Here is a 27,587-nt window from a genome sequence, read left to right on the forward strand (position 1 = left end):
GCTTTTATTAAGCACATGACGAGCCCAGTTGATATATTTTTTTCTTTCAAGACGAGGAGGGATGTAAGTTGTAAGAAATGGGCTTCCCCAGAAAATGGGCTATAAGTTCTAAGAAATGGGCTGTAAATTTTTAAACCAAAGCCAACCAGCAATTGCATTAAAATATCATTTTTTTCAAGATTTCTCTACTCTCTACTCTTATAAAAACCAAAGCCAACTGGCAATTACATTAAAATATCATATTTTCTCCCACAAGATAAACTACTCATACAAAATGCATCTTCATGTTTCGTGCAACGAACGGGCATCTTGCTAGTTAAGATTCTAAATTTCATTCATTTTTTACGGAGAATTGTTTTTTGAATTTTGTTTTGATATAATTTTTTGAAAATTATTTTTAACGTGACTCAAAATTTCGTGATTAAAAGAGTTCGGACCCCACCGAAATATGCAAAATTTCGTTCAATTTTTTAGCAGTGCCCAGAATATATGGTCTGTAATGCTAATAAAAAGAATATGGGCTTCAAATATCCTTAAGAATTAGCAAATGGGTTGTAAATTATTGAAAATAATGGCTAATGGGTTGTATGTTGTTTTCCACAGATTTGGAGGCTGACTTCTGGGCCTACTAGGTTGACAATGACGCTGTCCTAATTGTACGCAAGGCTTTGTCAACTTAGTCAACACACAGCAGTGACTGTTGGATGTCCATCCAACGGCCGTCGTGCTTCTTCAATCTCTGATCTTCCTGCTCCAGCCGCCCAAACCAGCACCGGCGGGACTGCTTGCTCCCTCCTCCCATGGCTGGTTGTGCTGCCGCCAGGCCATCCCTCTAACCACCCACACATCCTGTTATTTTCTGGCGATGTCAGCCTCACCCCGCAGCCGACCAGTCAGCGCTCGTACTCCCCTCAGCGTGGGCATCTGCTGCGGTGGGTTCGCCGGCTCCAGGCAGTGCTCTTCCTGGGCCTCGCCCTCGTCCACCACGTTTGTGCTCTCGGCGCGGCGAGGTCAACATGGTCAACAAACAATAACCATCGGAAGAGGCTGACAGTAGGGTCCCACACAGGGAAATGCCTCCTTATTACGCGCAAAATAATGATTCCTCCACCTGATAGCTGGGACCCACCGGAAGGGCCTCTGTATTTCGCGAAAAAACGTTCCCCCTGCTGTCAGCTCGGACCCACCGGAAATGCCTCCTTATTACGCACAAAAAAATGAATACTCCCCCTACTAGCTGGGACTCACCTTGGTGGGAGGCTGACTTGTGGGCCTACTAAGTTGAAGGGGACGGAGGGCTTTGTCAACTTAGTCAATATGAACGATTCTAGCTCCAGTGACCGTACGATGTCCATCCAATGGTCGTAGTGCTTCTTCAACTCTGGTCTTCGTGTTCCAGCCGCCCAAAGCAGCGCCGGTCGTGCCGCATGCTCCTGCCTCCCGTGGTTGGCTGTGATGCCGCGGAGGCCTCACTGCCCCCTACTACTCCCACCGCTGGCCAGGCCATCCCTTTACTCACACCCACCCCCTGTTATTCTACGGTGATGTGACGCCCAGATAATTAAGCTACAGTGATCCCATGCTAATGGTGCCACGTCACCATGGTTACTGCTGCTAATCTATTGTTAGATCAAAACCGGTCCAAAATTCAAATTCAAAGTTTGGTAAATAATAAAAGTTTTCAAACATTAAAATAAAAATGTTCGGGTTGTACTAAATATTACATAGATAAATATGGTGTAGTAAACACATTTTTAGAAAATGTCTAAATAATTTAAACTGATTTAAAACAGAAAAGTAAATAAAAAAAAGGAAGTCCCCCCCTACTGGACCGCGGCCCAGCTGGCCATCGGGCCAACCAGGCCGGCCCAGGTCGGCCCCCACTCCTCTCCCTTATCACTCCTCCCCCCACTCCCCACCGACAGCCCCCCCACTCCCCCCGAAATATCCCCCCTCTCCCCGATCTGGATCGGGAGGAGACCACCGTCGCCGCCAGCCCCGTCGCCGCCGAACGCCTCCTCGTCCTCCTCCTCGCCGGTCTTCCCGACCGCCCCGAGCCCGCTGCCTGTTGCCCTACTCCCCGCCGTGAGCGCCCCCCTTCCTTCCCCTTTCCTCGCGGTCACCACCCGCGCTCCGGCGCCACCGCCGCCCGCGCCTTGCCGCGCCGGGCCGTCCCGCCCCCGGCCCATCCCCGCTTCCCCGTGCGGCTCCCCTGCCGTGGCCGCCGCGCCCTTCCCCCCTGGTCGCCTCGGCCACGTGCACCGGCCCCGCACGGCCGCGCCTCCCCCCTCACGCACGGGCCTCGTCCCGCCTCCCGAGCCCGTGCGCTGTCCCCTGCACGTCGTCGCCGGCCCTCCACCGAATCGCCTCCCCCCCGGCCTCTTCTTCCTCCGGCGACGCCGGCCCCTGAACCCTCCCCACCTCTCTGTCCCTGGCCGCCGGTGCCCGCGCCCAGCTCTCCCTCGCCGCCTGGGCGGGCTACACCCGCACCCACCGTCGCGCCCTGGCACCCTGTTGCTTCCTCCTCGGCGTTTCCCCTCCGATGGCCGCCCGGCCATGCCCCGGTCCTCCTCGCCCGCCGATTTGGGTGAACGCCCAGTCGGGCACCGCAGCGCCCGACCCGCTATGGCCCTCTGTGCCACTGACTACAGGGGCCCGCCCCTAGAACGGTTTAAAAAAAAGAGAATTAAATATAAAATTATTAAATAAAAATAAAAATGATTAATAAAATTAATTATTAATTAATTAATTAACTAATGAATTAATTAAGTTAATTAATCCGGTTTAATTAATTTAATTAACTAGTTAAGTTTAATTAAACTGTAATTAGATTAACCTAAACCCTAATTAACCTAATTAGAGGATGACAGGTGGGTCCCCCCTGGACCCACATGTCAGGTTGACCAAGTCAACTCTGTTGACTGCTGACGTCAGCATGACATCATGCTGACGTCATAAATCCATTTTTTCGAATTAATTAATTAATTAATTAAATTCCAGAAATTAATAAAATCTTTAGAAAATCATATCTTTTAATCCGTAACTCGGATTAAAATATTTTCAACATGAAAGTTGCTCAGAACGACGAGACGAATCCGGATACGCAGTCCGTTCGTCCGCCACACACCCCTAACCTATCGAACCCGCAACTTTCCCCCTCCGGCTCCTCTGCCCGAAAACACGAAACACCGGGGATATTTTCCCGGATGTTTCCCCCCTTAACCGGTACCACCTCATACCACGCTAGGGCACGCCTAGCATCGTTACTTGTCTTGTCATGCATCGATATGCATCTGTTTACATGGTATTCATTGTTTCTTCCCCCTCTTCTCTCCGGTAGACTACGAGACCGACGCTGCTGCTGCCCAGTTCGACTACGGAGTTGACGACCCCTCTCTCTTGCCAGAGCAACCAGGCAAGCCCCCCCCCTTGATCACCAGATATCGCCTATTCTACTCTATACTGCTTGCATTAGAGTAGTGTAGCATGTTACTGCTTTCTGTTATACCTATTCTGATGCATAGCCTGGCCTTGTTACTACTGTTGTTACCTTTACCTGTAATCCTATATGCTTAGTATAGGATGCTAGTATATTCATCTGTGGCCCTACATTCTTGTCCGTCTGCCGTGCTATACTATCGGGCCGTGATCACTCGGGAGGTGATCACGGGTATATACTATATACTTTATACATGATACATGTGGAGACTAAAGTCGGGTCGGCTGGTGGAGCACCCGCGAGTGGATCTTTGTGGCGGAGCGACAGGGCAGGTTGAGACCGCCTAGGAGAGAGGTGGGCCTGGCCCTGTTCGGCGTTCGCGGATACTTAACACGCTTAACGAGATCTTGGTATTTGATCTGAGTTGGCTACGAGCCTATACGCACTAACCAACTACGTGGGAAAGATATGGGCACTCCGGCGTCGTGGTATCAGCCGAAGCACTTCGTGACGTCAGCGACTGAGCGGCACGCGCCGAATTGGACTGGAACGCCACTAGTCTAGGTCTGCTTTCGGCCGCCCACGCAACGTGCAGGTGTGCTCAGGGCGATGGGCCCAGACCCCTGCGCGCTTAGGTTTAGACCGGCGTGCTGGCCTCTCTGTTGTGCCTAGGTGGGGCTGCGACGTGTTGATCTTCCGCGGCCGGGCATGACCCAGGAAAGTGTGTCCGGCCAAATGGGATCAAGCGTGTTGGGTAAGTTGGTGCACCCCTGCAGGGAAGTTTAATCTATTCGAATAGCCGTGATCTTCGGTAACAGGACGACTTGGAGTTGTACCTTGACCTTATGACAACTAGAACCGGATACTTAATAAAACACACCCTTCCAAGTTCCACAGACAACCCGGTGATCGCTTTTCCACAGGGCGACGAGGGGAGGATCGCCGGGTAGGATTATGCTATGCGATGCTACTGGAGATGCTACTTGGAGATGCTACTTGGAGGACTTCAATCTACTCTCTTCTACATGCTGCAAGACGGAGGCTGCCAGAAGCGTAGTCTTCGACAGGATTAGCTATCCCCCCTCTTATTCTGGCATTCTGCAGTTCAGTCCACTGATATGGCCCTTTACACATATACCCATGCATATGTAGTGTAGCTCCTTGCTTGCGAGTACTTTGGATGAGTACTCACGGTTGCTTTTCTCCCTCTTTTCCCCTTTCCCTTCTACCTGGTTGTCGCAACCAGATGCTGGAGCCCTGGAGCCAGACGCCACCGTCGACGACGACTACTACACTGGAGGTGCCTACTACTACGTGCAGGCCGCTGACGACGACCAAGAGTAGTTAGGAGGATCCCAGGCAGGAGGCCTGCGCCTCTTTCGATCTGTATCCCAGTTTGTGCTAGCCATCTTATGGCAACTTGTTTAACTTATGTCTGTACTCAGATATTGTTGCTTCCGCTGACTCGTCTATGATCGAGCACTTGTATTCGAGCCCTCGAGGCCCCTGGCTTGTATTATGATGCTTGTATGACTTATTTACGTTTTAGAGTTGTGTTGTGATATCTTCCCGTGAGTCCCTGATCTTGATCGTACACATTTGCGTGCATGATTAGTGTACGATTGAATCGGGGGCGTCACAAGTTGGTATCAGAGCCGACTGCCTGTAGGAATCCCCCTTCCAACTCCTTGGCCGAAGTCGAGTCTAGACTTTACAAAACTTTTACTGGCATGGCTGTGCAGCCCATGGGCCCACGTCGCCATTGGGTGGTATTAGGATCTTTTACTCCTTGTCTATACTCTGGGACTCTGATCTCTCTTCTATTCGGGTTAAATGGATTTTGCTAAATCTAACATTAGGATCTCGTTATCACTTTCACCCGGAGAGCCCCTTATTATTGATGATCGTCTGCTGCACGTGAAGACCCTGAAGATACTCTTCGCTGTAACCCGAGAATTTGTGTCCGTTGCTTTTGCAATTCCCTACCACCAAAATATCCCTATGGATAAATACATACATCTGTCGTTCTTACTTTTGTTCCCAGTTGATCTTGTCATTGGAAGATACCCTGAAATTCTCTCTATTGATCCGAGAATACTTTGTGCCTACTGCCTTGCAGTTCCTTTCCACCTGAATACCCCTACGGATAATTTCTCGCCCTTATCGAGTATCCACTCATCCCCAGTTGTTCATGTGTTTCACAATGGTCTTTGAAATACTATTCGATCCTCCAAAATTCCTCAGTAGCTTATTGCTCTGCAATACTTGTCTGCTTGCATTATGGATGCTTTCCATATGTCTGGCAATATTCGTTAGTATCCTTAGACACCGTCATTTTAATCCTATTGATTCAACATGTGTGCGAATGCACACAATCATCAATCGACCCTTCTAAATTATCTTTCCGGCTCAGACGTCATTCTGAACATGAGCTGGTTCTGGACCAAACTATTTGTCGTCAATTGTGCCTCTGGTCTATCCAACTTATCCATCCTTGATCAGAGTGTCTGCTTCTGATCCCTTGTTTTGGAAATCATAATTCCTTTGTTATCTAAGCATCGAATTATTCAGATGTTCTATAATCTGATGCCCGTGCAATCTTTCTTCCTCTGATTGAGTACAGATACTCACATCAGCTCCATTGTGGATCGCCCGATCCATTGTTGGATTTCATCCGACATCGTCCTTCATATTCAATAACCTTGTGAGCCTTTCCACGGGTGTATATTGCCTTTGGTAAATTGTATCCTCTGCTTGGCCAACCATGCTCTGCTTTCGAGCTTGTGTATTTACTTTTGAAACTTGTGGTATATGTTCTAAGATGCCCCGATGGGTTGAACCTATGCCTTCCTTAATATGTGTGAACTCGAAAGTTTTCACGAGTCATACTCTTCTGGTATTTTGCCAGATAAAATTTCAACACTACAGCTTCATCGAACGTGAGAAGTGAATGAAAGATTATACATTGAAGAAGTGGGAGTCGACCTTGAACCTTGTGTTCATGCCCATGGACACGATGTAGATCTTATCATTAAAAGCTTCTCTTAAATTAATTATTCCCTTGGTATAAGTTCAACTTATATCTGGGATCTGGCCTTTTGCAATCGTGGTTCCGGCCATGTTCTCCTTTTAAATACCATTTCTTGGACAAGTTGAAGTACTTGTCTTCTGCAGATCATTGCACCTGTCCAACCTTTACTTTGCTCTACCGTTGAGTATTAAACTCTGGTATCTCAAGAATATCATGGAACTGCATAACTTATTATGAGTTCTTCAAGTATTATATCTCACTGATTCCAATTTTCCCCGGGTTCTGAGTTGTTAGACACTCAAGGACATTGATAAGTGAATCAATTCCGCACTCCGATTCAATAAAGTAATCTCCGTTGATTATGAGTTTAATAATCCTTCAAGTCATTCCTAGCCTGATCGGCTATATCATTACCATGTTAAATTTTAACTGTGCTACCCGGTCCTTCTTCCCGTAGCACAATTATTTGGCGATGAGCTAAGCTTACGTTGATCTTCCTCCTCATATAACTTCGCCTTAAAAACAATGAGCTTGATTTCGAGTTTGTGTCGTATCTGTGGCTCCAATAATCTTTTGTTGCATCAGTCCTTTTGCTTGATGCAGTCGTTGTTCAATTGCTTCTTCGTGGATTCTCTCGACAACAAATTGTCGTGATCATCATCAACATTTTGACTCCTTCCAGGATATCAATGGAATTCTTGATGATAAGTGCCATCCTCGTTCCTTGGTAATTTCAGTTACCATCAACAACATCCTTACCTTCCTTTCATCACAAACTTGTTCATGTTATGGATGCAACTTACTATCCAGCCCGTATTATGATCTACCTTGAAGTATTACTGCCTTTTGTCAAGGATGTTGTGAGAATTTCACCACCTCTTAAGAATTCTTGTTATTGTGATGCTTCTCGCCATCACCATTCTTTTCTTGGTCCCCGTGTTGAGTGAACTCTGTTGTGCGAATTCAAAACTTCTAGCAACCATATTGCTTTGAAGATTATGGTCGACATTTCATTCTTAGACCATTGGATATCGGATCACCATTCTAAACATTGATCATGTACCTATGCCCATATTTCGGGTGCACCTTTCAAACAATGTTTACTCGTGGATGTTCTCCTCGAGCATACATCATTATATCATTTGATCTGACAAGTGTTATCTCCTTGCTCAGATAATTATGGAAATCCATCTTTTGGGAATCTCAATGACTTGTCGCTGAGTCCCTCAGCCACCTCCTAACCCTCTCCTTGATTTAATGATGAACTCTTGTTTCGGAACTTGCTTCCTTGGTTCATTTCCCGAGAATCTTACAATGACAAACCGTCAATTTGTGTCGCACCCTCTCTTCTCAGGCATCATGAGTCAGAGGTATCCTAACACCGACCAGATCTTAATCTCAGTCAGATATGGTGGTTGGGACAACTCTCCATGAGCTATGATGTTGGTCCTTTGATGACCCGGTAATATGATGTCATGCCTAACACCCCTGGCTGGAGGACCTATCATTATAATTTCTTCTGCAAGGATAACCATTCTTCCTGGAGGAAATTGTAAGACTTATTTTATAAGTTGTTCCTGATGGATCTTTTGTGTATCCAAAGTCCGGCCTTTGCTTGAAGACCCTGCCAATGCTATCTCGAAGCATGTCTGTGGTACTCCGATTTTCAATAACAACATTTGAAGCACAATGCAAAACTCTCTTTATCAATTATCCAAACACTGTTGTATGGGTAATGTCATTAAATTTCTTCCCCCCTTTCCTAAAGGGTTTTCTATGTTATATCCTGTCATGGATATCATGCTCTGGTTGTCCTTGGGAAGGATATACCCTTGAAATATGTGTTTAAACACATTTTCCTTTCCATCGTTCTGTTTAATCTGATAATCATATTTTCCTTTCCGTTGGTCGGTTTAACGTTGCTTGTGATCTATATGAGCTAAGCCGTAATATTCTCTTGCTTATGTAAACACCCCCAGTGTACAATTCTGTCAGCAAGACCCTGTTGCATTTGTCGATAACATTCCGGTAGCCACCGATGGACGAGAACTTTGCCTATTGGTCCGCCTCGTTTCGACGAGCAGGAAAATGGTTCTCTTCGTCCCTCGCCCTTGGTACCGATGTTGTTGCCGACATAAATGACAGGCTATCCTCTAACATGCCTTGCTTACATGATCACGCAAGATGTCACCACTCCTTCTACTTTTAACCCACATGGTGGGCCCATAACCCACAGTTCCACAGGATCGAAACCTGATTCTTCTACACACCCCCATTTCCAAAGTTATTCCACCCGCTTGGCTTCATAGGTAATTCACGGGCCACCTTCATAGTGACCTATTCTGGTACCAGACGCAATACTTTCCCATTGCTCTGAACCCCTGTCACATTTTGTTTCAGGCCACAAACGGTTGCCTATCCACTTGAAACTCCTTATTTCACCTTCTTAATTTACTCTCGATGACTTTCTTGAATTTCAACTCGAGAGGTGACTCTATACCTCGTTCACTAAGATAGCCCCTAGGTACTTAACATGTATTGAACTTCGTACTTCACGAGTTTTCCCCCTTATCTTTTTTGTAAGTACGACGGAGACCCCGAAGGAAGAATGACGACTTCATCATGATGCTCGTATGCATTTAATGGAAGACATCAATGCTATGGATCAACCTCTTTGAGCAGAGCAACCAGGGCCGAGAAGATCCGTTAGAATTTCGTAAGCAATTCCCTTCCCCCTTACTCCCGCTCCTAAATCTCGGGACGAGATTTCTTGTAGTGGAGGAGAATTGTGACGCACAGATAATTAAGCTACAGTGATCCCACGCTAATGGTGCCACGTCACCATGGTTAGTGCTGCTAATCTATTGTTAGATCAAAACCGGTCCAAAATTCAAATTCAAAGTTTGGTAAATAATAAAAGTTTTCAAACATTAAAATAAAAATGTTCGGGTTGTACTAAATATTACATAGATAAATATGGTGTAGTAAACACATTTTTAGAAAATGTCTAAATAATTTAAACTGATTTAAAACAGAAAAGTAAATAAATAAAAAAAGAAAGAAAGGAAGTCCCCCCCCCTGCTGGACCGCGGCCCAGCTGGCCATCGGGCCAACCAGGCCGGCCCAGGTCGGCCCCCACTCCTCTCCCTTATCCACTCCTCCCCCCACTCCCCACCGACAGCCCCCACTCCCCCCGAAATATCCCCCCTCTCCCCCGATCTGGATCGGGAGGAGACCACCGCCGCCGCCAGGCCCCGTCGCCGCCGAACGCCTCCTTGTCCTCTTCCTCGCCGGTCTTCCCCGACCGCCCCCGAGCCCGCTACCTGTTGCCCTACTCCCCGCCGTGAGCGCCCCCCTTCCTTCCCCTTTCCCCGCGGTCACCGCCCGCGCTCCGGCGCCACCGTCGCCCGCGCCCTGCCGCGCCGGGCCGTCCCGCCCCCGGCCCCTCCCCGCTTCCCCGTGCGGCTCCCCTGCCGTGGCCGCCGCGCCCTTCCCCCCTGGTCGCCTCGGCCACGTGCATCGGCCCCGCACGGCCGCGCCTCCCCCCTCACGCACGGGCCTCGTCCCGCCTCCCGAGCCCGTGCGCCGTCCCCTGCACGTCGTTGCCGGCCCTCCACCGAATCGCCTTCCCCCCGGCCTCTTCTTCCTCCAGCGACGCCGGCCCCTGAACCCTCCCCTCCTCTCTGTCCCTGGCCGCCGGCGCCCGCGCCCAGCTCTCGCTCGCCGCCTGGGCAGGCTACACCCGCACCCACCGTCGCGCCCTGGCGCCCTGCTGCTTCCCCCTCGGCGTTTCCCCTCCGGTGGCCGCCCGGCCATGCCCCGGTCCTCCTCGCCCGCCGATTTGGGCGAACGCCCAGTCGGGTGCCGCAGCGCCCGACCCGCTATGGCCCTCTGTGCCACTGACTACAGGGGCCCGCCCCCAGAACGATTTAAAAAAAAGAGAATTAAAAATAAAATTATTAAATAAAAATAAAAATGATTAATAAAATTAATTATTAATTAATTAACTAACTAATGAATTAATTAAGTTAATTAATCTGGTTTAATTAATTTAATTAACTAGTTAAGTTTAATTAAACTGTAATTAGATTAACCTAAACCCTAATTAACCTAATTAGAGGATGACAGGTGGGTCCCCCCTGGACCCACATGTCAGGTTGACCAAGTCAACTCTGTTGACTGCTGACGTCAGCATGACATCATGCTGACGTCATAAATCCATTTTTTGAATTAATTAATTAATTAATTAATTCCAGAAATTAATAAAATCTTTAGAAAATCATATCTTTTAATCCGTAACTCGGATTAAAATATTTTCAACATGAAAGTTGCTCAGAACGATGAGACGAATCCGGATACGCAGTCCGTTCGTCCGCCACACACACCTAACCTATCGAATCCGCAACTTTCCCCCTCCGGCTCCTCTGCCCGAAAACACGAAACCTCAGGGATATTTTCCCGGATGTTTCCCCCCTTAACCGGCATCACCTCATACCACATTAGGGCACGCCTAGCATCGTTACTTGTCATGTCATGCATCAATATGCATCTGTTTACATGGTATTCATTGTTTCTTCCCCCTCTTCTCTCCGGTAGACTACGAGACCGACGCTGCTGCTGCCCAGTTCGACTACGGAGTTGACGACCCCTCTCTCTTGCCAGAGCAACCAGGCAAGCCCCCCCCCTTGATCACCAGATATCGCCTATTCTACTCTATACTGCTTGCATTAGAGTAGTGTAGCATGTTACTGCTTTCTGTTATACCTGTTTTGATGCATAGCATGGCCTTGTTACTACTGTTGTTACCTTTACCTGTAATCCTATATGCTTAGTATACGATGCTAGTATATTCATCTGTGGCCCTACATTCTTGTCCGTCTGCCGTGCTATACTATCGGGCCGTGATCACTCGGGAGGTGATCACGGGTATATACTATATACTTTATACATGATACATGTGGAGACTAAAGTCGGGTCGGCTGGTGGAGCACCCGCGAGTGGATCTTTGTGGCGGAGCGACAGGGCAGGTTGAGACCGCCTAGGAGAGAGGTGGGCCTGGCCCTGTTCGGCGTTCGCGGATACTTAACACGCTTAACGAGATCTTGGTATTTGATCTGAGTTGGATACGAGCCTATACGCACTAACCATCTATGTGGGAGTAGTTATGGGTATCCCGGCGTCGTGGTATCAGCCGAAGCACTTCGTGACGTCAGCGACTGAGCGGCGCGCGCCGAATTGGACTGGAACGCCACTAGGCTAGGTCTGCTTTTGGCCGCCCACGCAACATGCAGGTGTGCTCAGGGCGATGGGCCCAGACCCCTGCGTGCTTAGGTTTAGACCGGCGTGTTGGCCTCTCTATTGTGCCTAGGTGGGGCTGCGACGTGTTGATCTTCCGCGGCCGGGCATGACCCAGGAAAGTGTGTCCGGCCAAATGGGATCAAGCGTGTTGGGTAAGTTGGTGCACCCCTGCAAGGAAGTTTAATCTATTCGAATAGCCATGATCTTCGGCAACAGGACGACTTGGAGTTGTACCTTGACCTTATGACAACTAGAACCGGATACTTAATAAAACACACCCTTCCAAGTTCCACAGACAACCCGGTGATCGCTTTTCCACAGGGCGACGAGGGGAGGATCGCCGGGTAGGATTATGCTATGCGATGCTACTGGAGATGCTACTTGGAGATGCTACTTGGAGATGCTACTTGGAGGACTTCAATCTACTCTCTTCTACATGCTGCAAGACGGAGGCTGCCAGAAGCGTAGTCTTCGACAGGATTAGCTATCCCCCTCTTATTCTGGCATTCTGCAGTTCAGTCCACTGATATGGCCCTTTACACATATACCCATGCATATGTAGTGTAGCTCCTTGCTTGCGAGTACTTTGGATGAGTACTCACGGTTGCTTTTCTCCCTCTTTTCCCCCTTTCCCTTCTACCTGGTTGTCGCAACCAGATGCTGGAGCCCTGGAGCCAGACGCCACCGTCGACGATGACTACTACACTGGAGGTGCCTACTACTACGTGCAGGCCGCTGACGACGACCAAGAGTAGTTAGGAGGATCCCAGGCAGGAGGCCTGCGCCTCTTTCGATCTGTATCCCAGTTTGTGCTAGCCATCTTATGGCAACTTGTTTAACTTATGTCTGTACTCAGATATTGTTGCTTCCGCTGACTCGTCTATGATCGAGCACTTGTATTCGAGCCCTCGAGGCCCCTAGCTTGTATTATGATGCTTGTATGACTTATTTATGTTTTAGAGTTGTGTTGTGATATCTTCCCGTGAGTCCCTGATCTTGATCGTACACATTTGCGTGCATGATTAGTGTACGATTGAATCGGGGGCGTCACAGGTGACGGCAGCCTCACACCGCAGCCGAACCAGTGAACCCTCGTACTCCTCTTCGCGTGGGCATCCACTGCTGCGTCTTCCCCGGCTCCACGTCGTCCTCTTCCTAGGCCTCGCCGTCATCCACTGCCGTGGTGCTCTCAGTGCGGCATGGTCAATGTGGTCAACGACCGACTTCCATCGAAAGAGTATTGTACGTGGAAAGGCTGACAGTTGGGTCCACGGCAGCCGCAAGGAAGTGCCTCCTTATTATGCACAAAATAATTATTCCTCCACCTGACAGCGGGGACCCACCAGACGGGCCACCATATTTCGCGAAAAAAATGATTCGCCCCCTGACTGCTGGGACCCACCAGCTACATCTTCGCACGCAAGGAAGTGCGTCCGAGAAAAAAAAACGATTTGCCCCCCTTACTGCTGGGACCCACCATCTACATCTTCGCACGCAAGGAAGTACCTGACAGTCGGGACCCACCTGGTTGAAGCATATGTAGCATTGTCATTCTGGTCATGAACGTGTACGTACATACTGGTGGATGTAGAGGCGTGCACGTGTCGTAGTAGAGGTGCGCACGTAGCATGTACACGTACGTACAGCGGCCAGTGTGCAAGAAAGAAAATACGGTCACATATGTGTACATACGGGCGGGGTCTCGAACGCCTAGTCGCGCATACGTACGACCAGGGCTCGTGTACATGGCTGGGTCAGAACGAAGAAACAGCGTCGTCGTCGTGTTCATGGGGAGCCAACTGGCTGGGTCGGAACGGAATGCGTCGTCGTGTTCATCGGGAGGGCTTGGATGAAACAGGCGATTAAAACAAGGCCTGGCGTACCGCGGAATGGAGGAAACGGCCTTGTGTTCGACCGGCCACGTTCGAAACGGGATCCTGTTCATCGGAAGGGGTCTGGCGTACCGTAAAACGGAGGAAACGGACCTCCTACGGTCAAAACAGGGGTCCTGTTGATCGGGAGGGGTGTGGCGTACCGCAAAACGGACGAAACGGACTTGTGTTGGAGCGCTACGGTCGAAACGTGGGTCGTGTTCATTAGGAGGAGTGTGGCGTACCACAAAACGGGACTCCACGGGATATTGTTCATCTCCACCGTCGACCTTCTCCAGCCTCACGGGCTATTGTTCATCCACCGTCGACCTCCTCCAGCCTCTACCTGCACTATTCATCCACGGGCTCATGTTCATCCACCCTCCACCGCGCACTACTCCACCGGCTACTATTCAACCACCCCTCTCCACGGGCTCCTGTTCAACCACCCCTCCACGGGCTACTGTTCATCCACCCCTCCATCGTCTACTGTTCATCCAGCCCTCCATGGGGTCGTCCTGTTCATCCAGACCTCCACGGGGTCCTGTTCATCCAGCCCCAACCGGCTCGATCGATCGGGGTCCTATTCATCTAGAGGCAATGCCACGGGGTCCTGTTCATCCACCCCCACCGCTCACTGTTCATCCAACCCCCCTCCCTCCGCAACGCTCACTGTTCATCCAGAGGCAGCATCGATCGGCTTCAGTTAGCAGCAGTAACAAAGGAATCGCTCGATCGGGTTCAGTTAACAACCATCAATCGATCGCTCGGGTTCAGTAACGCGTAGCCTGCAGTGCAATCGCTCGGGTTCAGTTAGAGCCCAACGCCTCGCTCGGGTTTAGTTAGAGCCAACGCCTCGCCCACGCGTGTGTACGTGTACGAGAGAAACACACATCGCTCGGCCCCCGACCACCCACCGTAACCGGGAACTCGCCGAAATTTTCCTCGCCCTCGCTTCTACCATGGTTTTTTCTATCATGGACGGTCCAAAGAATGTCATGCAGCTGCGTCTCCGGCCCGCCCAGGACGAAAAGCCCATTTTCTGCCATGATTTTTTGTCATAAAAGTAGGAGCCCATGACATCTATTATGATACTGGGTTTTGTCACAATTATCGTCATAGAAGTGTCATAAGTACGACCGAAAAAAAATTCATTCGGCCCAAAATGTCACGGATGTGTCTTTTTTGTAGTGTTTGGTTTAATCGCCATTGGAGGAAGATGGATGAGTCTACGTTGGGAAGTCTTAGACATAGAGTGCCTATACTTGATGGAGAGTACTTTCATGAGTGAAAAATGAGATGCTTGAGATTTTCAATGAATATCATTTGAGCAAGTACATTACCAACCCTTGTGCGCCCATTGTTGATCCCTTGCATCCCACTCCCGATGAGGATCTTGACATGATTCGCAATCTTAGAACTATCAATCTTATCATTAGAGGATTGCCTAGAAATTTGATTAGTCACTTGCCTACTCTTGATTGTGCTTATACTTTATGGAGATTTCTTGAGGAAAGATTCCCAAACTATTCCTTGCAAAATCTAGATGAGATTCTTCATAAGTCAATTGCCTTGAACAAAATGAGTACCAGTGATCCTAAGTTTGATGTTTGTCTATTTGAGCTTCGTGACCTTATGCGCGCCAAAGGAGATGTTGGAACCATTAGCAATATTATCTCCGAAGCCATTAGATTTCATAAAGATGATTATTGTCATGATCATTTATCTAATGAATCACCCTCTCTAGGAATTGATCCATCACATGACGATGTTGAACATGGATACTATGATGAGGATGATGATAGTGACTATGATCTTGATGATGTAATGAGACACTTTGGTCTTATGGCTAATCTTCGCGGCTACATGGCAGGAGGAAAGGAATGGGTTCTTGATAGTGGATGTACCGATCACATGACCGGAGACAAGGATATGTTTCGTGAGCTTGCTGAAAATGACGGCCCTCGGAAGTATGTCACTTTTGGTGATAACTCAAAGGGTAAGGTGGTTGGCCTCGGTAAGGTGGCCATCTCACATGATAGCTCCATACAAAATGTCATGCTCGTTGAATCTCTTGGCTATAATTTGCTTTCTGTATCTAGACTTGCTGATTTCGGTTTCAATGTCCTATTTACTAAAGTAGATTGCCAAGTGTTTCGTAGAGATAATCATAAAATGGTCTTTACCGATATACGTACAGGTGATCTATACATTGTTGATTTCACTAAAAAGGCTCAACCTAGAACTTGCTTAATTGCTAAATCTTCTAAAGGCTGGTTGTGGCATAGACGGTTAGGTCATGTGGGCATGCGAAACCTTGACAAGCTTATTAAAGGTGATCATATCCTTGGTGTTAAAGATGTCATATTTGATAAGGATAGACTTTGCAGCGCTTGCCAAGCAGGAAAACAGGTTGGAGGAAGCCACCCCGTGAAGAACATCATGACCACGAGAAGACCGCTCGAGCTACTTCACATGGATCTCTTTGGTCCCAATGCCTACAAAAGTCTCGGTGGAAACTCATTTGGTCTAGTTATAGTCGATGATTTTTCAAGATTTACATGGGTGTTCTTTCTCGATGATAAATCGCAGGTCCAAAAGATTTTCAAGAACTTCGCTAGGAAAGCCCAAAATCAATTTGAAGTGAAGATCAAGAAGGTTTGCAACGACAACGGAACGGAGTTCAAGAATGCCAATGTGGACACCTTTCTTGACGAAGAAGGAATCTCACATGATTTCTCGGCTACGTACACACCTCAACAAAATGGAGTTGTTGAGAGGAAGAACCAGACGCTCATCGAAATGGCAAGGACGATGCTTGATGAATACAAGACACCAAACCATTTTTGGCGGGAAGCGGTTGAGACAGCTTGTCATGCAAGAAATCGCTTGTTCTTCACAAGCTACTCAGCAATACGGCATACGAGCTCCTCACCGGTAACAAACCCCAAGTTGGATACTTTCGAGTATTCGGCTCAAAGTGCTACATTCTTGATAAGCATCGTCGTTCTAAATTTGCTCCCAAATCTCATGAAGGTTTCCTACTTGGTTATGGCTTAAACTCTCACACTTACCGTGTCTACAACAATTTCACCCAAAAGGTTGAAGAGACGGTAGATGTGAAGTTTGATGAATCTAACGGCTCGCAAGTAGAGCAATTGTCAATTGATATAGGAGATAAAGACCCTTCGAAAGCAATCCAAGGCTTGTTTGTTGACAAGATTCGTCCAACGAAGGTGAAGGAGAGTACCTCGTCCGTCCAAGTGAAAGCTTCTACCTCACGACAAGGTGAACCAAGAGTTGACATGGAAGCATCCACAAGTGGGACACACCAAGATGATGAAAACGAGGAAGTACACCAAGATGAACCTCATCAACCTCCTTCTCCACCACGACAAGAGAACAACAATGTCAACAACGAAGAAGGCCAAGAAGAAGAACGAGATGATGAAGAAGATGTTCCACCCCGACCAAAACAAAAGCTCTCACGAGTTCGAGCAAGAGTCGCCAAAGACCACCCCGTCAAGCAAATCTACAATGATATCCAAACCGAGAGAATCACTCGCTCTAAATCTTGTTTGGCTAATTTTTGTGAACATTATTCATTCCAATTTTGGGCAGTATTCACTATGCCAAAACATATGATAAGCATTTCGAAGGCATGGGCAACAGTATACACTATGCAGTCCTAGAAAACTTGTTAGCATTTCGAAGTATGATAAGCGTGTCACCGCTGGAAAATATGGTAAGTGTGTTGTCAGTGCAGGCCGCACCTTCCACATCTGTACGCAAAAAGTATATATTGTTTTCATCAGGTAGTAATCCAAAATCAGGCATGAGGCAGCATACCAAATATGTCACTCTTTTTTAAAAAGACAGCGACGCACCTACCGGACATTTGGTGGGAGAAGAGAACCACCGAGCGACGGATTCACAGCCACACACACGGCCCTTTTCTAGTTCGTGGCGCACGTCTCCCTTGGGCCCACCTCCCCCCTAAAAATCCAATCCCAAATCCAGAAAACCCACCCACCCACCACCACCAGGCCCGAGAGCCCATCCCAGAAGCCTCTACGTGTCAGATCCAGCCAGCCCAGGATACCCCTGGCCCACCGTCAGCCGGACGGGTCCGACCATTATCCGGTACCCGAAGCCGCCCCAAAGCTCGGCATCTCCCTCTCACTTTTACAGCGGGATTAGCCGGGTCCATGCGCCGGAGGTCGGCACGCCACAGAGACGCCGGTGGCGCCCACCCGCTGTACGGCTCGCGGCCGCGTGGGCCGGGTCCACGGGAGCGTGCGCCCGGGGGTCGCCGGGCCCCACCGCCGATCCCGCGGCTGCTTCCGCACCACCAGTCTCCCGGGGAGTCCTCCGCCTCCAGCTCGCAAGTCGCTGCCACATCACATCTGGCCTCCGCCTCCTCCCTCCCTCCCTCCCTCCCCACAAACACCCCCGGCTCCTGCCGCTGCCGCGTCTTCTATCCGTCCAGTAGCCCTCTCCGCTGCCGACTTGTCGCCGCAGCCGAAGCACAGCACATCGCAGCGCCGAGAGAGGTCGATCCGAGCGAGGGTGGAGAACGTAGCGCGCGGAGGGGAGGAGGGGGGCGGGATGGAGGGCGGACGATGACTGCGCGCGCGGCGGCGGGATGAGGACGATCTGCGATGTGTGCGAGAGCGCGGTGGCGGTGCTCTTCTGCGCGGCCGACGAGGCCGCCCTCTGCCGTCCCTGCGACGAGAAGGTGCGCGCTCCTCTCTCACTCACCTGGTCACCCCCGCTGCCTAGTCCCGCCACTATCCGTCGAGTCACGCGGATCGGGCCACGCGTTGGCGTTGCTGCTTCGGTATGTTGTGTTGGCCCGCCACGAGTCGCTGGCTGTTGCTCCGATGGCTGGGTAGATCTGGAGCTGCGATCGTGGGAATCGGTCGACTACGTGCGTGTTCGCATGGTGGATCTGGGAGAGCTGTCCTGACAGCTCTGACGTTTTTTGGAAAACAACTTTGAAAAGCTATCCGCTTTATCTGAAATTTTTCCTTCAGTACGGCGTTTGGCTTGAGTACCAGACTACCAATATTCCTACTAGATGTGTCCAACGCAGACCGACGGAAAATCATGGCAGAGTGCTTGTGCTTAAACTCAAAGAGAGTTGGGAATACGATAGTTCGCATGTTAGCTCAAGTAGCCAGGAGGAATGATGTTAGCGCGGAGTGGAATGCTCGTGTTCCATCTTCTCCATTTCTCGTTGAGTGATTCCAAATAAAAATAAGTTGATTTGTGTGAGTGGTGCTTGAGAAGAGGGAGTATATTTACGTGCTTCGAGTCTGGTGATTACCATGGGCTTGCACCCGAATCCCACATATAGTTGGTGGCTCTGTTGAGATTATGGTTTAGCTGACCTTGCGAGACTACAAATTTCTCAATATGTGATTGGTTTACACAACTTTGTTGCTCATGTGTCAAATGTTGTTCTTATCCTCAAAAACTTATGCTTATGGATCGCTTGAAGTTCAGTTCCGAAATGGCCAATCTGTAAAAATGAGAATATTCTTTTCTCATTCTTTTAGTGGTCAAACTAGTTATGCGAAATGCAAATGATATTCCCTACACAGTATACCTTATGATGTAGGCTGTGACCTTGGTTTATTTGTTTTCTGAGAAGCTACAGAAACGATATCATGCTATTCGAAATCAGCAGTGCATGCAAAGTACATATTGTTTTTTAGGTGAACATTCCAACTTGGCATGAAATGCTTTTTTAACCAGTTTAAATGTACCGAGGTGGATGCTGCTGTCTGATAAAGCTACAGCTGATGTTGATGGTACTATATGTGGGTTATTGTGCATGTGGGTGGGCTGATGTCCGGGTGGTCTCATGCGCCCAATCATTTATTGATTTTGATCATTTTTGTTCTACACATTATGAAACACAATTCATAAACAATAGTTCTTTTAACAGTTTTTTTCCTGTTGCTCTTATATTTGTATTATATCTTGATTTACCCATTAATTACTTTATCTGTCCGTTCTGTGCTATTGCTGTGCTTTGTTGGAGATGTCAAATGCTCTTATAAAAATGTTCAAATGATAATCTTTTACGGTGCCTATGATCATCTTATAACCACTGTATGCTTGTTTTTCTTTCCTTTGATGTTTTGTAATACATGTTTAATGAACAATACTTGTCAGCATTAGATCTGCTACAGAACTCATGTAGGCTGATTGCCCAACATAAGAACCCAGATATTCTCATGAACTTAAAAGAGGGCGTCACACTAGCTAGTGTTTGTCATAGTATATCAGTATGTTAGGACTATGTTTCTGTTTCCAGTTGATAATAAATTGTGTAGTTGTATACGTAACTGTTGTCTTGTCAAAGCATGTTTACATCATTAGAAGACAAACTGTTTTGCTACTCAGCAAGTATACTACTGGGACAAGAAGTGATCCCTCCACCTACCAATTTTCTGCAACCTACTGGAAGTTCCCAAACTGCTAGGATGCCGCTGTCATGTTGCGTGCTGGAGCAGACGTTTTCAGAGCGATTTGCTACATTACCAAAAGAGTGTCTACTTGACCTTTTGCAGAATTACAAATGAGCCCAAATAGTGATTAATGGCCCCCTCCAAATAGTTGTTCTGATATTGCTAGTGTAGTGACATTGTCGGGAGCATTTGTGTTGCACAACATATGAAAGTTGTTTAAAGATGATCACACCATTTTTATCAGCAAAATTTTATAAACAGTATAAATGGTAGTCCCAGTTTCATATAAAAAAATGGGGAAGGCTATATCCTGTTATGTTTTCATACGAAGAATGATGCTACTTATGATGGTTCACAATTCATCACAAGCACTGGCGTTCAAAAGTTTATTCAGTATCTTATTTGGTCAAGCTGGAGCAAAATGTTGTGCTCTTGATTTGTAAATTCAAATGATAAGTTATGGCTCTATTATGCTTTTAGATAATACTCCCTCCCTCCGGAATTACTTGTCGCTCAAATGGATGTATCTAGATTTATTTTAGTGCTAGATACATCCGTTTGAGCGACAAGTAATTCCAGACGGAGGAAGGATATAGTCATCCTGTTTTCCAAAGTAGTACTCCCTCCGTCCCATAATATAAGAGCGTTTTTGACACTACAGTAGTGTCAAAAACGCTCTTATATTATGGGACGGAGGGAGAGTACATGTCTGATGTCTGATGCATGTGCAAATCCTTTCTGCAGTACCATTATTAAGAATAGAAAAGATGCACATTCCAGTTTTCAATGCTTCAGATCATTATAACTTGAATACTTGATTGTCAAGACACAATCTTCATGTTCCGGTTTCTGATATTTCTTTGAATGTTGTACTCCAGGTACATATGTGTAACAAGCTTGCTAGTCGGCATGTAAGGGTTGGGCTTGCGGACCCTAATAAATTAGTACGCTGTGATATATGTGAAAGTTCTCCTGGTATGCATTTTCGACCTAAAAATAATTTTTATGTCACTTATCTATTAAAGTTTGATTTCATCAGCTTTCGACCTGTCTATGCAGCTTTCTTCTACTGTGACATAGATGGTACATCACTTTGCCTGAGTTGTGATATGGCTGTTCATGTTGGTGGGAAACGAACCCATGGAAGATATTTGCTGCTTAGACAACGAGTCGAAGTATGATTTTATTTGTTAATCAACTAAAGGTTGAAATCTCATGTACTATTTTATATTGTCACTTGAGGTTTGAAATTTTGATTAGTTTCCAGGAGATAAACCAGGGCATATGGACGATGTAGCCATGCAACAGATGGAGTCTGAAAACCCAAGGGACCAAAATAATGCTCATTCGGTAGCAAAGGAGCAGATGGTGAACCACCACCACAATGCCTATGATCCGGCCTCAGATGGCAATTGCAACGGCCAGGGTGCCATTGACTCAAAAATGTTTGATCTTAATATGAGGCCAGCTCGTAATAATGGGCAAGGTTCAAGTTCCCAGGTCTGTCCTATTTTTGCCATAACAGAAGTAACTTATCTCGTGTGTTCTTTCCCAAGTACTTACAGTTTCCCCTCTTGTCTCCGTTACTCTTGGTGACAATCCAGACTCATGGAGTGGATCATAGCCACAACAATAACCATGACTCTTCAGGAGTGGTGCCAACATGCAATTACGATGGAGCCACCGACAAATAAATGTCAGAAACTCGGAATGTAAATTGCTTCGGTTGCTGTTATAAACATTTCTTCTGCACCGGGAGCTCAAATTAGCTTTAGCCTTAGTGGCCAGGCTAAATGTATCGTTGCAGGGACCTTAGAATGTGTGTTGTTTTCGAATAGAGACGAAGCTAACGACTGTATCTGGATTCAGCACGGCATGCACTAGACGCTGTGTTGCGGATTTCTGTTGTACGCTATCAGGAACTGTACAAAGAAATAATAGATCTCTCATTCTGTGTACTGGAACTGCTGTATATGCCAACTGTTGTGAATGTCAGAACTAAGATGTTGCAAGGAGTATCTCTCTCTAAAAAAAAAAGAGGTGCTGCTAGGAGTATGTGTTGGTTATGAGCATTTGCGCCCTTTCAACATAATTAAGCCGGAGTGCGAAAGCACGCTGTTGTGCAAGCTGTGATCTTGTTTACTTTGCTGCCAAAACATAAAGGTAAAGTTTGGCAATGCCTGTTTCGTTACAAAAAAGTGGCAATGCCAATGAAACTTTCTCAAGGTTTGGTTGGGCACCAAATTTTTTGGTCACGGGTTCAAGTCCTGGAAACAGCCTCTTACAGAAATGTAGGAAACGGCTGCGTATTATAGACCCAAAGTGGTCGGACCCTTCCCCGGACCCTGCGCAAGCGGGAGCTGCATGCACCGGGCTGCCCTTTCTGGGCAGTAAACCAAACCCTGGCCTGTCCATATCTTGGTTTGCCAGTTGTTGCAAAACAAACGTGTCTAGTTTCTTCCCAGCTTCTGCGATGCCATGGTTTCGGTATCACCAGATCAATCATCTCGCAGCAAACCGGCCAAAGTTGCAAACCAAAAATTATGCGTCCTCCTGATTCTCTGAAGAAGTTTCCAGACTCTGAAGTTCATCTCAACCAATCCAATGCATCTCTCTGGCACGATCCTCTTCACCTGGCCTGCTACTGGGTGCGTAGCTACATGGCCACTTGCTCCGTTGCTCGGCTGTTACATTTGCATCTCTACCAAGATATGCAGGCATCTTCGACCGAGATTTATTCCAATCTCCGGAAGCGCTGGCTGCTCTGCCTCGCTACCGTGCAAACCTCCGAACGAGATATTTGTCACACATCGTTCCGACAGGTGAACTGGTTTACGCAGTTGATCCCGCCAGCCAGCCAGCCACAATACGAAATATGCCATAAGGGCACCCCAAACTGGATACCGTATCCATCCGCAGACGTAGTCCACGGACACGGACAAACCGGCCATCCAAATGAAATTTAACGAAAATAAACGTATTTAACCTGAGCGGTATCTACCTTTCATTTAAAAAAAGGAATCTAACGGAAATAAACAAATTTATAAATATTTAATTAAACCGGACGATTTCCATTCATACTACATAAAACCATATGTTTTTTCATCTAAAACGAAGCAAATTCATTACATTTTGACATATTTCAACTAACCCGTACTCTAAACCTAGTCTAAATGACCGTCGGCGCCCATTCCCCATGCCCGGACAGCCACGAGCGCCAGGAAATGAAGCTCCACCTCCGCAGCCTGCAAGCGGCTAATCAGCCGACGATGATGAGCCCGCCAAGCTTAGCTTCAATAGGAGGGGAGGAGTAGTTGCCTTCTTGGGACCCGAGCACTGGCGGCCTCCCATGCTCTACTCTTCCTCGCTGCCAGCAGCGCCCGCCGACGTGTCGGCTTCGTTGTCCTAGCGGGAGGGGGGGCATAGCCGAGGCGAAGCTGGCGATGTCTTCCTCGTCCTTGTCGTAAACTTCATCGGTCACCTCGTCGATCTCCTTGAAGGTGGCTTCTACATCTGCCTCATGGAAGCGGTACCGCCAGCGGTCGCTGCAGATGTTGCGGGCGGAGCGGTAGGATTGGAGCAGCATCTCCTGCTCGCCCACGTCCACGCCCATCGCGATGCATGTGCTGGCCGCGAGTTGCTCCTTTGCACGCAGTGCTCGAGGAGGTGGAAGTTGTAGGCCTCTTCGGCCTGCGCCTGCCAACCCATGTCAGTGTACTAAGCACGAGGCTCACCCATGGTGATGCCGGCATGGGCCAACGATAGCGTTGGCACCGGCTCGTCATCGACCGCCTTCCATTGGGGCATCCTCAGCGCTGGCCTCCGGTGAGCTCATCCATTTGCAGGCTTGCCAGCCCGGTTGCAATGGCGGTGACCTTCTTCTTCTGCTCGGACGAGAGGTTTTCCTAGAGGACTTTGGAGCTCGAGGAGGGCCATGGCCCAATGAATACACGCGCATATACTCACCCCTATGAATACACGCGCACACGCTCCCTATGTTATGAGCAATGTGATTAGGTTTCCTCCTCCTCCCGCTGACGCCGCCGCCAGTCCGCCTCGCCTCCGATGGCCTTTGGGCCTTGGAGGTCAGCTCCCCGCCGGCGGGAGAGATCCTGATCTCGTTCTTTAGTTTCAATATCTTGGTCGGGGTTGTGGTGATGAAGAATAATGTCTCCCACGTTTTTATTCCCATCCCAATGATGTGTTTAGCGTTGTCGGAGAGCGTTGGGAGATGTGTCTCCGCCAGATATTGTGGGGTTCAATCGATGTTGGTCTTCTTGTTAGTTTCGGTGGATTGTTGCTGGTCAACAATGAATACAACAAACAAAGTTGCCCCGCTCTTCAAGATTCCTCCAAGTTGGAGGTCCGAAGAGAAATAGATGTTCCAAATTCAAGGCGAATTAAGCACATTTCATCAAAAATTGGGAGGTACACAAACTCTTGATCCATGTACATGTGACAAACAGCCGAAGAAATTAACTAGCTAGATGGAACCGAAGGATTGATGAGGCATTGAACTACACTAGCAGTACTAGAATACTGGGATCTCGCCAAGTCAACCCGTATCGTCGGCCTCATGCCAGAAGCAACAAGATGAGATGAGGCTCATATCGGCGAAACTATATTTTTATCCTAGTCAACCAACATTTTATTCCCAACTGATGGCACGCCGGTCGATCTTGGCGTAGAGGTACGGGATCGTATCTGCATGGCCTCGTCGGAATCGCGTCATCGTCTTGCTTCCTTGGGTCCTCATCGCTGTCACACCCACTGGAGCGACATGCAAGAGGTTCAGATCATATCTACACGTACCCAAGATCTGAAACGGGATAAACATTCCTTTAGTAAGCTGTCAGTTTAGTATCAGGTCAAACTTCAACCACATTTCGTTCATTTTTTTTTAAATATGTAATTCTTTTTTTTAATGAAGACCCTGCAGTTCTGTTAGCCTGTGAGACTTTTGGCGAATCCTCACCTGCGGCACCAAATTGGTCTGTCATCACGCGTTGGCGCTCAGCCCTCTCGCCTCGCACGCTCGCATCACTCTCATCCGCCTGCACGAACACACGAACATCCTGCAGATTCACACAACAGTTCGAGATCAGAACATTTGCATTATTGCATAGTGCGACGGCGCGATCGAACAATTGGTGCGGTGGTGCTTACTCCCAGGGCACGTCGCCGACGAGCATCCAGTCGCCGTCGCCGTCCTCGTACACCACGGCGTGCTCCCACTGGCCGTACCCGTCCATCAGGCCTGCATATACATACATGCACGAGCATTGAATTGATCAGTGCACAAGATCTTACTGTACTTAACATGGCTGTCCATTTGAGATGCTGAAGCTTTGGTTGCTTACCGATGGAGCAGCAGTAGAACATGGCGTTGAGCTCCTGGAGGAGCTCGAGGTAGTCGCCGTAGGCCGCCACGTCCACCTTGCGCAGGTACGGCGTCCCGTCCATGCTCACCTTCACGAACGCCGCCGCCTCGACGCTCTTCCTCGCCCGCCTCGCCCTCCGCGCCCTCTCGCCCGGCGGCGCCAGCGTCAGCTCGGTCAGCTCCACGCCGCCATCGTCTCCGCCGTAGCTCCCCATCACTCTCAAATGAATGTACTGTACGATTGGTCGGTGGGTTCAGAAGCTGGAAGTTTGGGAGGCTGGGAGCAGAAGGCGCCCGTCGTCGTCGTGATGGCAAGCTTTGGCTGGCCGGTGCTCCCGTATATATACACCGCGCCGGCCGTTGGTACGAACGTGCGCTACCCGATCCTCTGAGGCGGGGAGGGGGAGGGGGAGCAGGGTGGTGCCCGCCAGCGAGGAGGCGGCGTGGTATGGGTCATCCGGCGGTTGCGCGCAGGCGCAGAGAGGATCCCGGGCGGGGACAGGGGCTGCGGACGGCGGTCGGGTTGGGTGCGGGCCGGCAACGAACCCTGGCACCGCTGTTCTCGTAGGACCCGACCGGCGGGCCGCCACGTCGACTCCCCGGTCTCCTGCGTGGCTGCCTCCGTGGTCACCACTAAACAAAGAAAATCAGCTCAGCCGTGACCGTCTTCGATAGTTCGTGCAGCAACCATTGTCTGGTTTCTCAACGAAATTTAACGAGGCAATGCCAAGTCGAACATTTGCAGCTTACCACATGCACTGATAAACTAACTAAGAGCATAATTGGTTTGCCAACTTTTGGTAACTGCCAAATATTGGCTAGACATTGATTGCTTGCCAATTCTCGTTGCCAGTCTCTCAAAAAGTTGCCAAATTTTGGCAACTTCTGATTTTGCCAAATGTTGGCTTGCTAAATATTGGCAATGCCAAATGTTGGTAGCAAACCAATTATGCTCTAAGACGACGACGTACCGCGCGCGGCCACAACTTGCGCGCACCGATCATTATACTCAGACTGACTGTCCACAGGCATCTTTATACACTATTCAACACGTTAACCGTACGTATCGGCATCATTTAAACTTTTCTATCAGAAGTACAATCTAGTTAAGTTCACACCAGGGAAGGGCTGCTGAAACGGGAAGTCGCCCATGGAATATCAAGCCTGGCCAACACGTTAACGGTAGCCGGCGATGGAGCCGGTCAAGCCGCCACCGGCATGCATGCACAGGAGATCCGGCGACGGGGCAGGGGACAGGTATCCCGCAAGTGGGCACGTGCATGCATGAATGTCCCGCTAAAACTCCCTCCCCTGCCCAGCCGTAAAGAATAAGATGCAAAGCCCCTGCCCTGTATCGATCCCCAGCTAGTGAGACGAGTAGCTTAAATTAGCTAGCTAGCCTGTGGTCTGTACATGTGCACTGCACGCAACAGTAAAAACATTCGTCCGGCCGTGCATGTGCCGGCGCGCCTATGTTTCACAAACCCGCAGCGGCTGCCACAGATCGCCCGGTGCCGGGCCCTGCCCGGACACCGCCATCGCCCGTGTCCGGTAAAGACGATCTACCCATCACGGAGCACGAGCTTCGTGCTACGCGCGCCATGCGGGCCATTAAAGTTCAAGCACGGTGCATGCACAAGAGTGGCTAGCTAGCCTGCCTCTGTGGCCGGCTGGCCGGACGGAGAGGCCGGGGCGTGATTGTGCCTCCTGTCGCGGCCCCCGGCCCGGGGCGCGCGCGCGTGCGGCGGCTGCCCGGTCATCATTCCAGTTGCATTGCTTCTGTGTGTGTGTGTGACAGCTGACGGGTCGGCGGGCATGGTTTTCCCCGAGATCGGTCGAGAGGAGAGGACGACACCGTGCAGGGAATTGTGGGCGGATTAATCTGGGGGGCGGCGAAAGCGCATGCACGGCATGGTTTTAAGAGCGGAGCCAGAGCTCTAGACGACATCGAAGAGCTTTTTGATGCGACGACGGCGTTTGACCCCTCCTTTCTCGGGCGTTTGACCGTCCAGCTCGCTCCTCCTTCACGTCCTCGATCGGAGGCATCGTAATGGTGAAACGTGCCGACTAGAGATCCAGCTGCAAACAA

General features: G+C 48.9%; 2 protein-coding genes across 2 annotated transcripts; one reads left to right on the plus strand and one right to left on the minus strand.

Moving 5' to 3' along the window:
• Positions 1-18,043: 18,043 nt before the first annotated feature.
• LOC123112797 (B-box zinc finger protein 18) lies at positions 18,044-22,076 on the plus strand. The gene is made up of 5 exons (XM_044533891.1): positions 18,044-18,377; positions 20,997-21,093; positions 21,178-21,293; positions 21,379-21,618; positions 21,723-22,076. Exons 1-5 carry the CDS (start codon positions 18,285-18,287, stop codon positions 21,810-21,812), a joined length of 636 nt encoding a protein of 211 aa, XP_044389826.1. The 5' UTR covers positions 18,044-18,284; the 3' UTR covers positions 21,813-22,076.
• Positions 22,077-24,518: 2,442 nt separating this feature from the next.
• Positions 24,519-25,797, minus strand: LOC123116630 (auxin-responsive protein IAA26). The gene is made up of 4 exons (XM_044537570.1): positions 25,479-25,797; positions 25,285-25,375; positions 25,094-25,193; positions 24,519-24,937 (listed from the first exon to the last, which is right to left on the minus strand). Exons 1-3 carry the CDS (start codon positions 25,711-25,713, stop codon positions 25,118-25,120), a joined length of 402 nt encoding a protein of 133 aa, XP_044393505.1. The 5' UTR covers positions 25,714-25,797; the 3' UTR covers positions 24,519-24,937; positions 25,094-25,117.
• Between the last annotated feature and the right edge of the window lie 1,790 nt (positions 25,798-27,587).

Source organism: Triticum aestivum, chromosome 5B, assembly GCF_018294505.1.
Source record: "Triticum aestivum cultivar Chinese Spring chromosome 5B, IWGSC CS RefSeq v2.1, whole genome shotgun sequence".
NCBI classification, from domain to species: Eukaryota; Viridiplantae; Streptophyta; class Magnoliopsida; order Poales; family Poaceae; genus Triticum; species Triticum aestivum.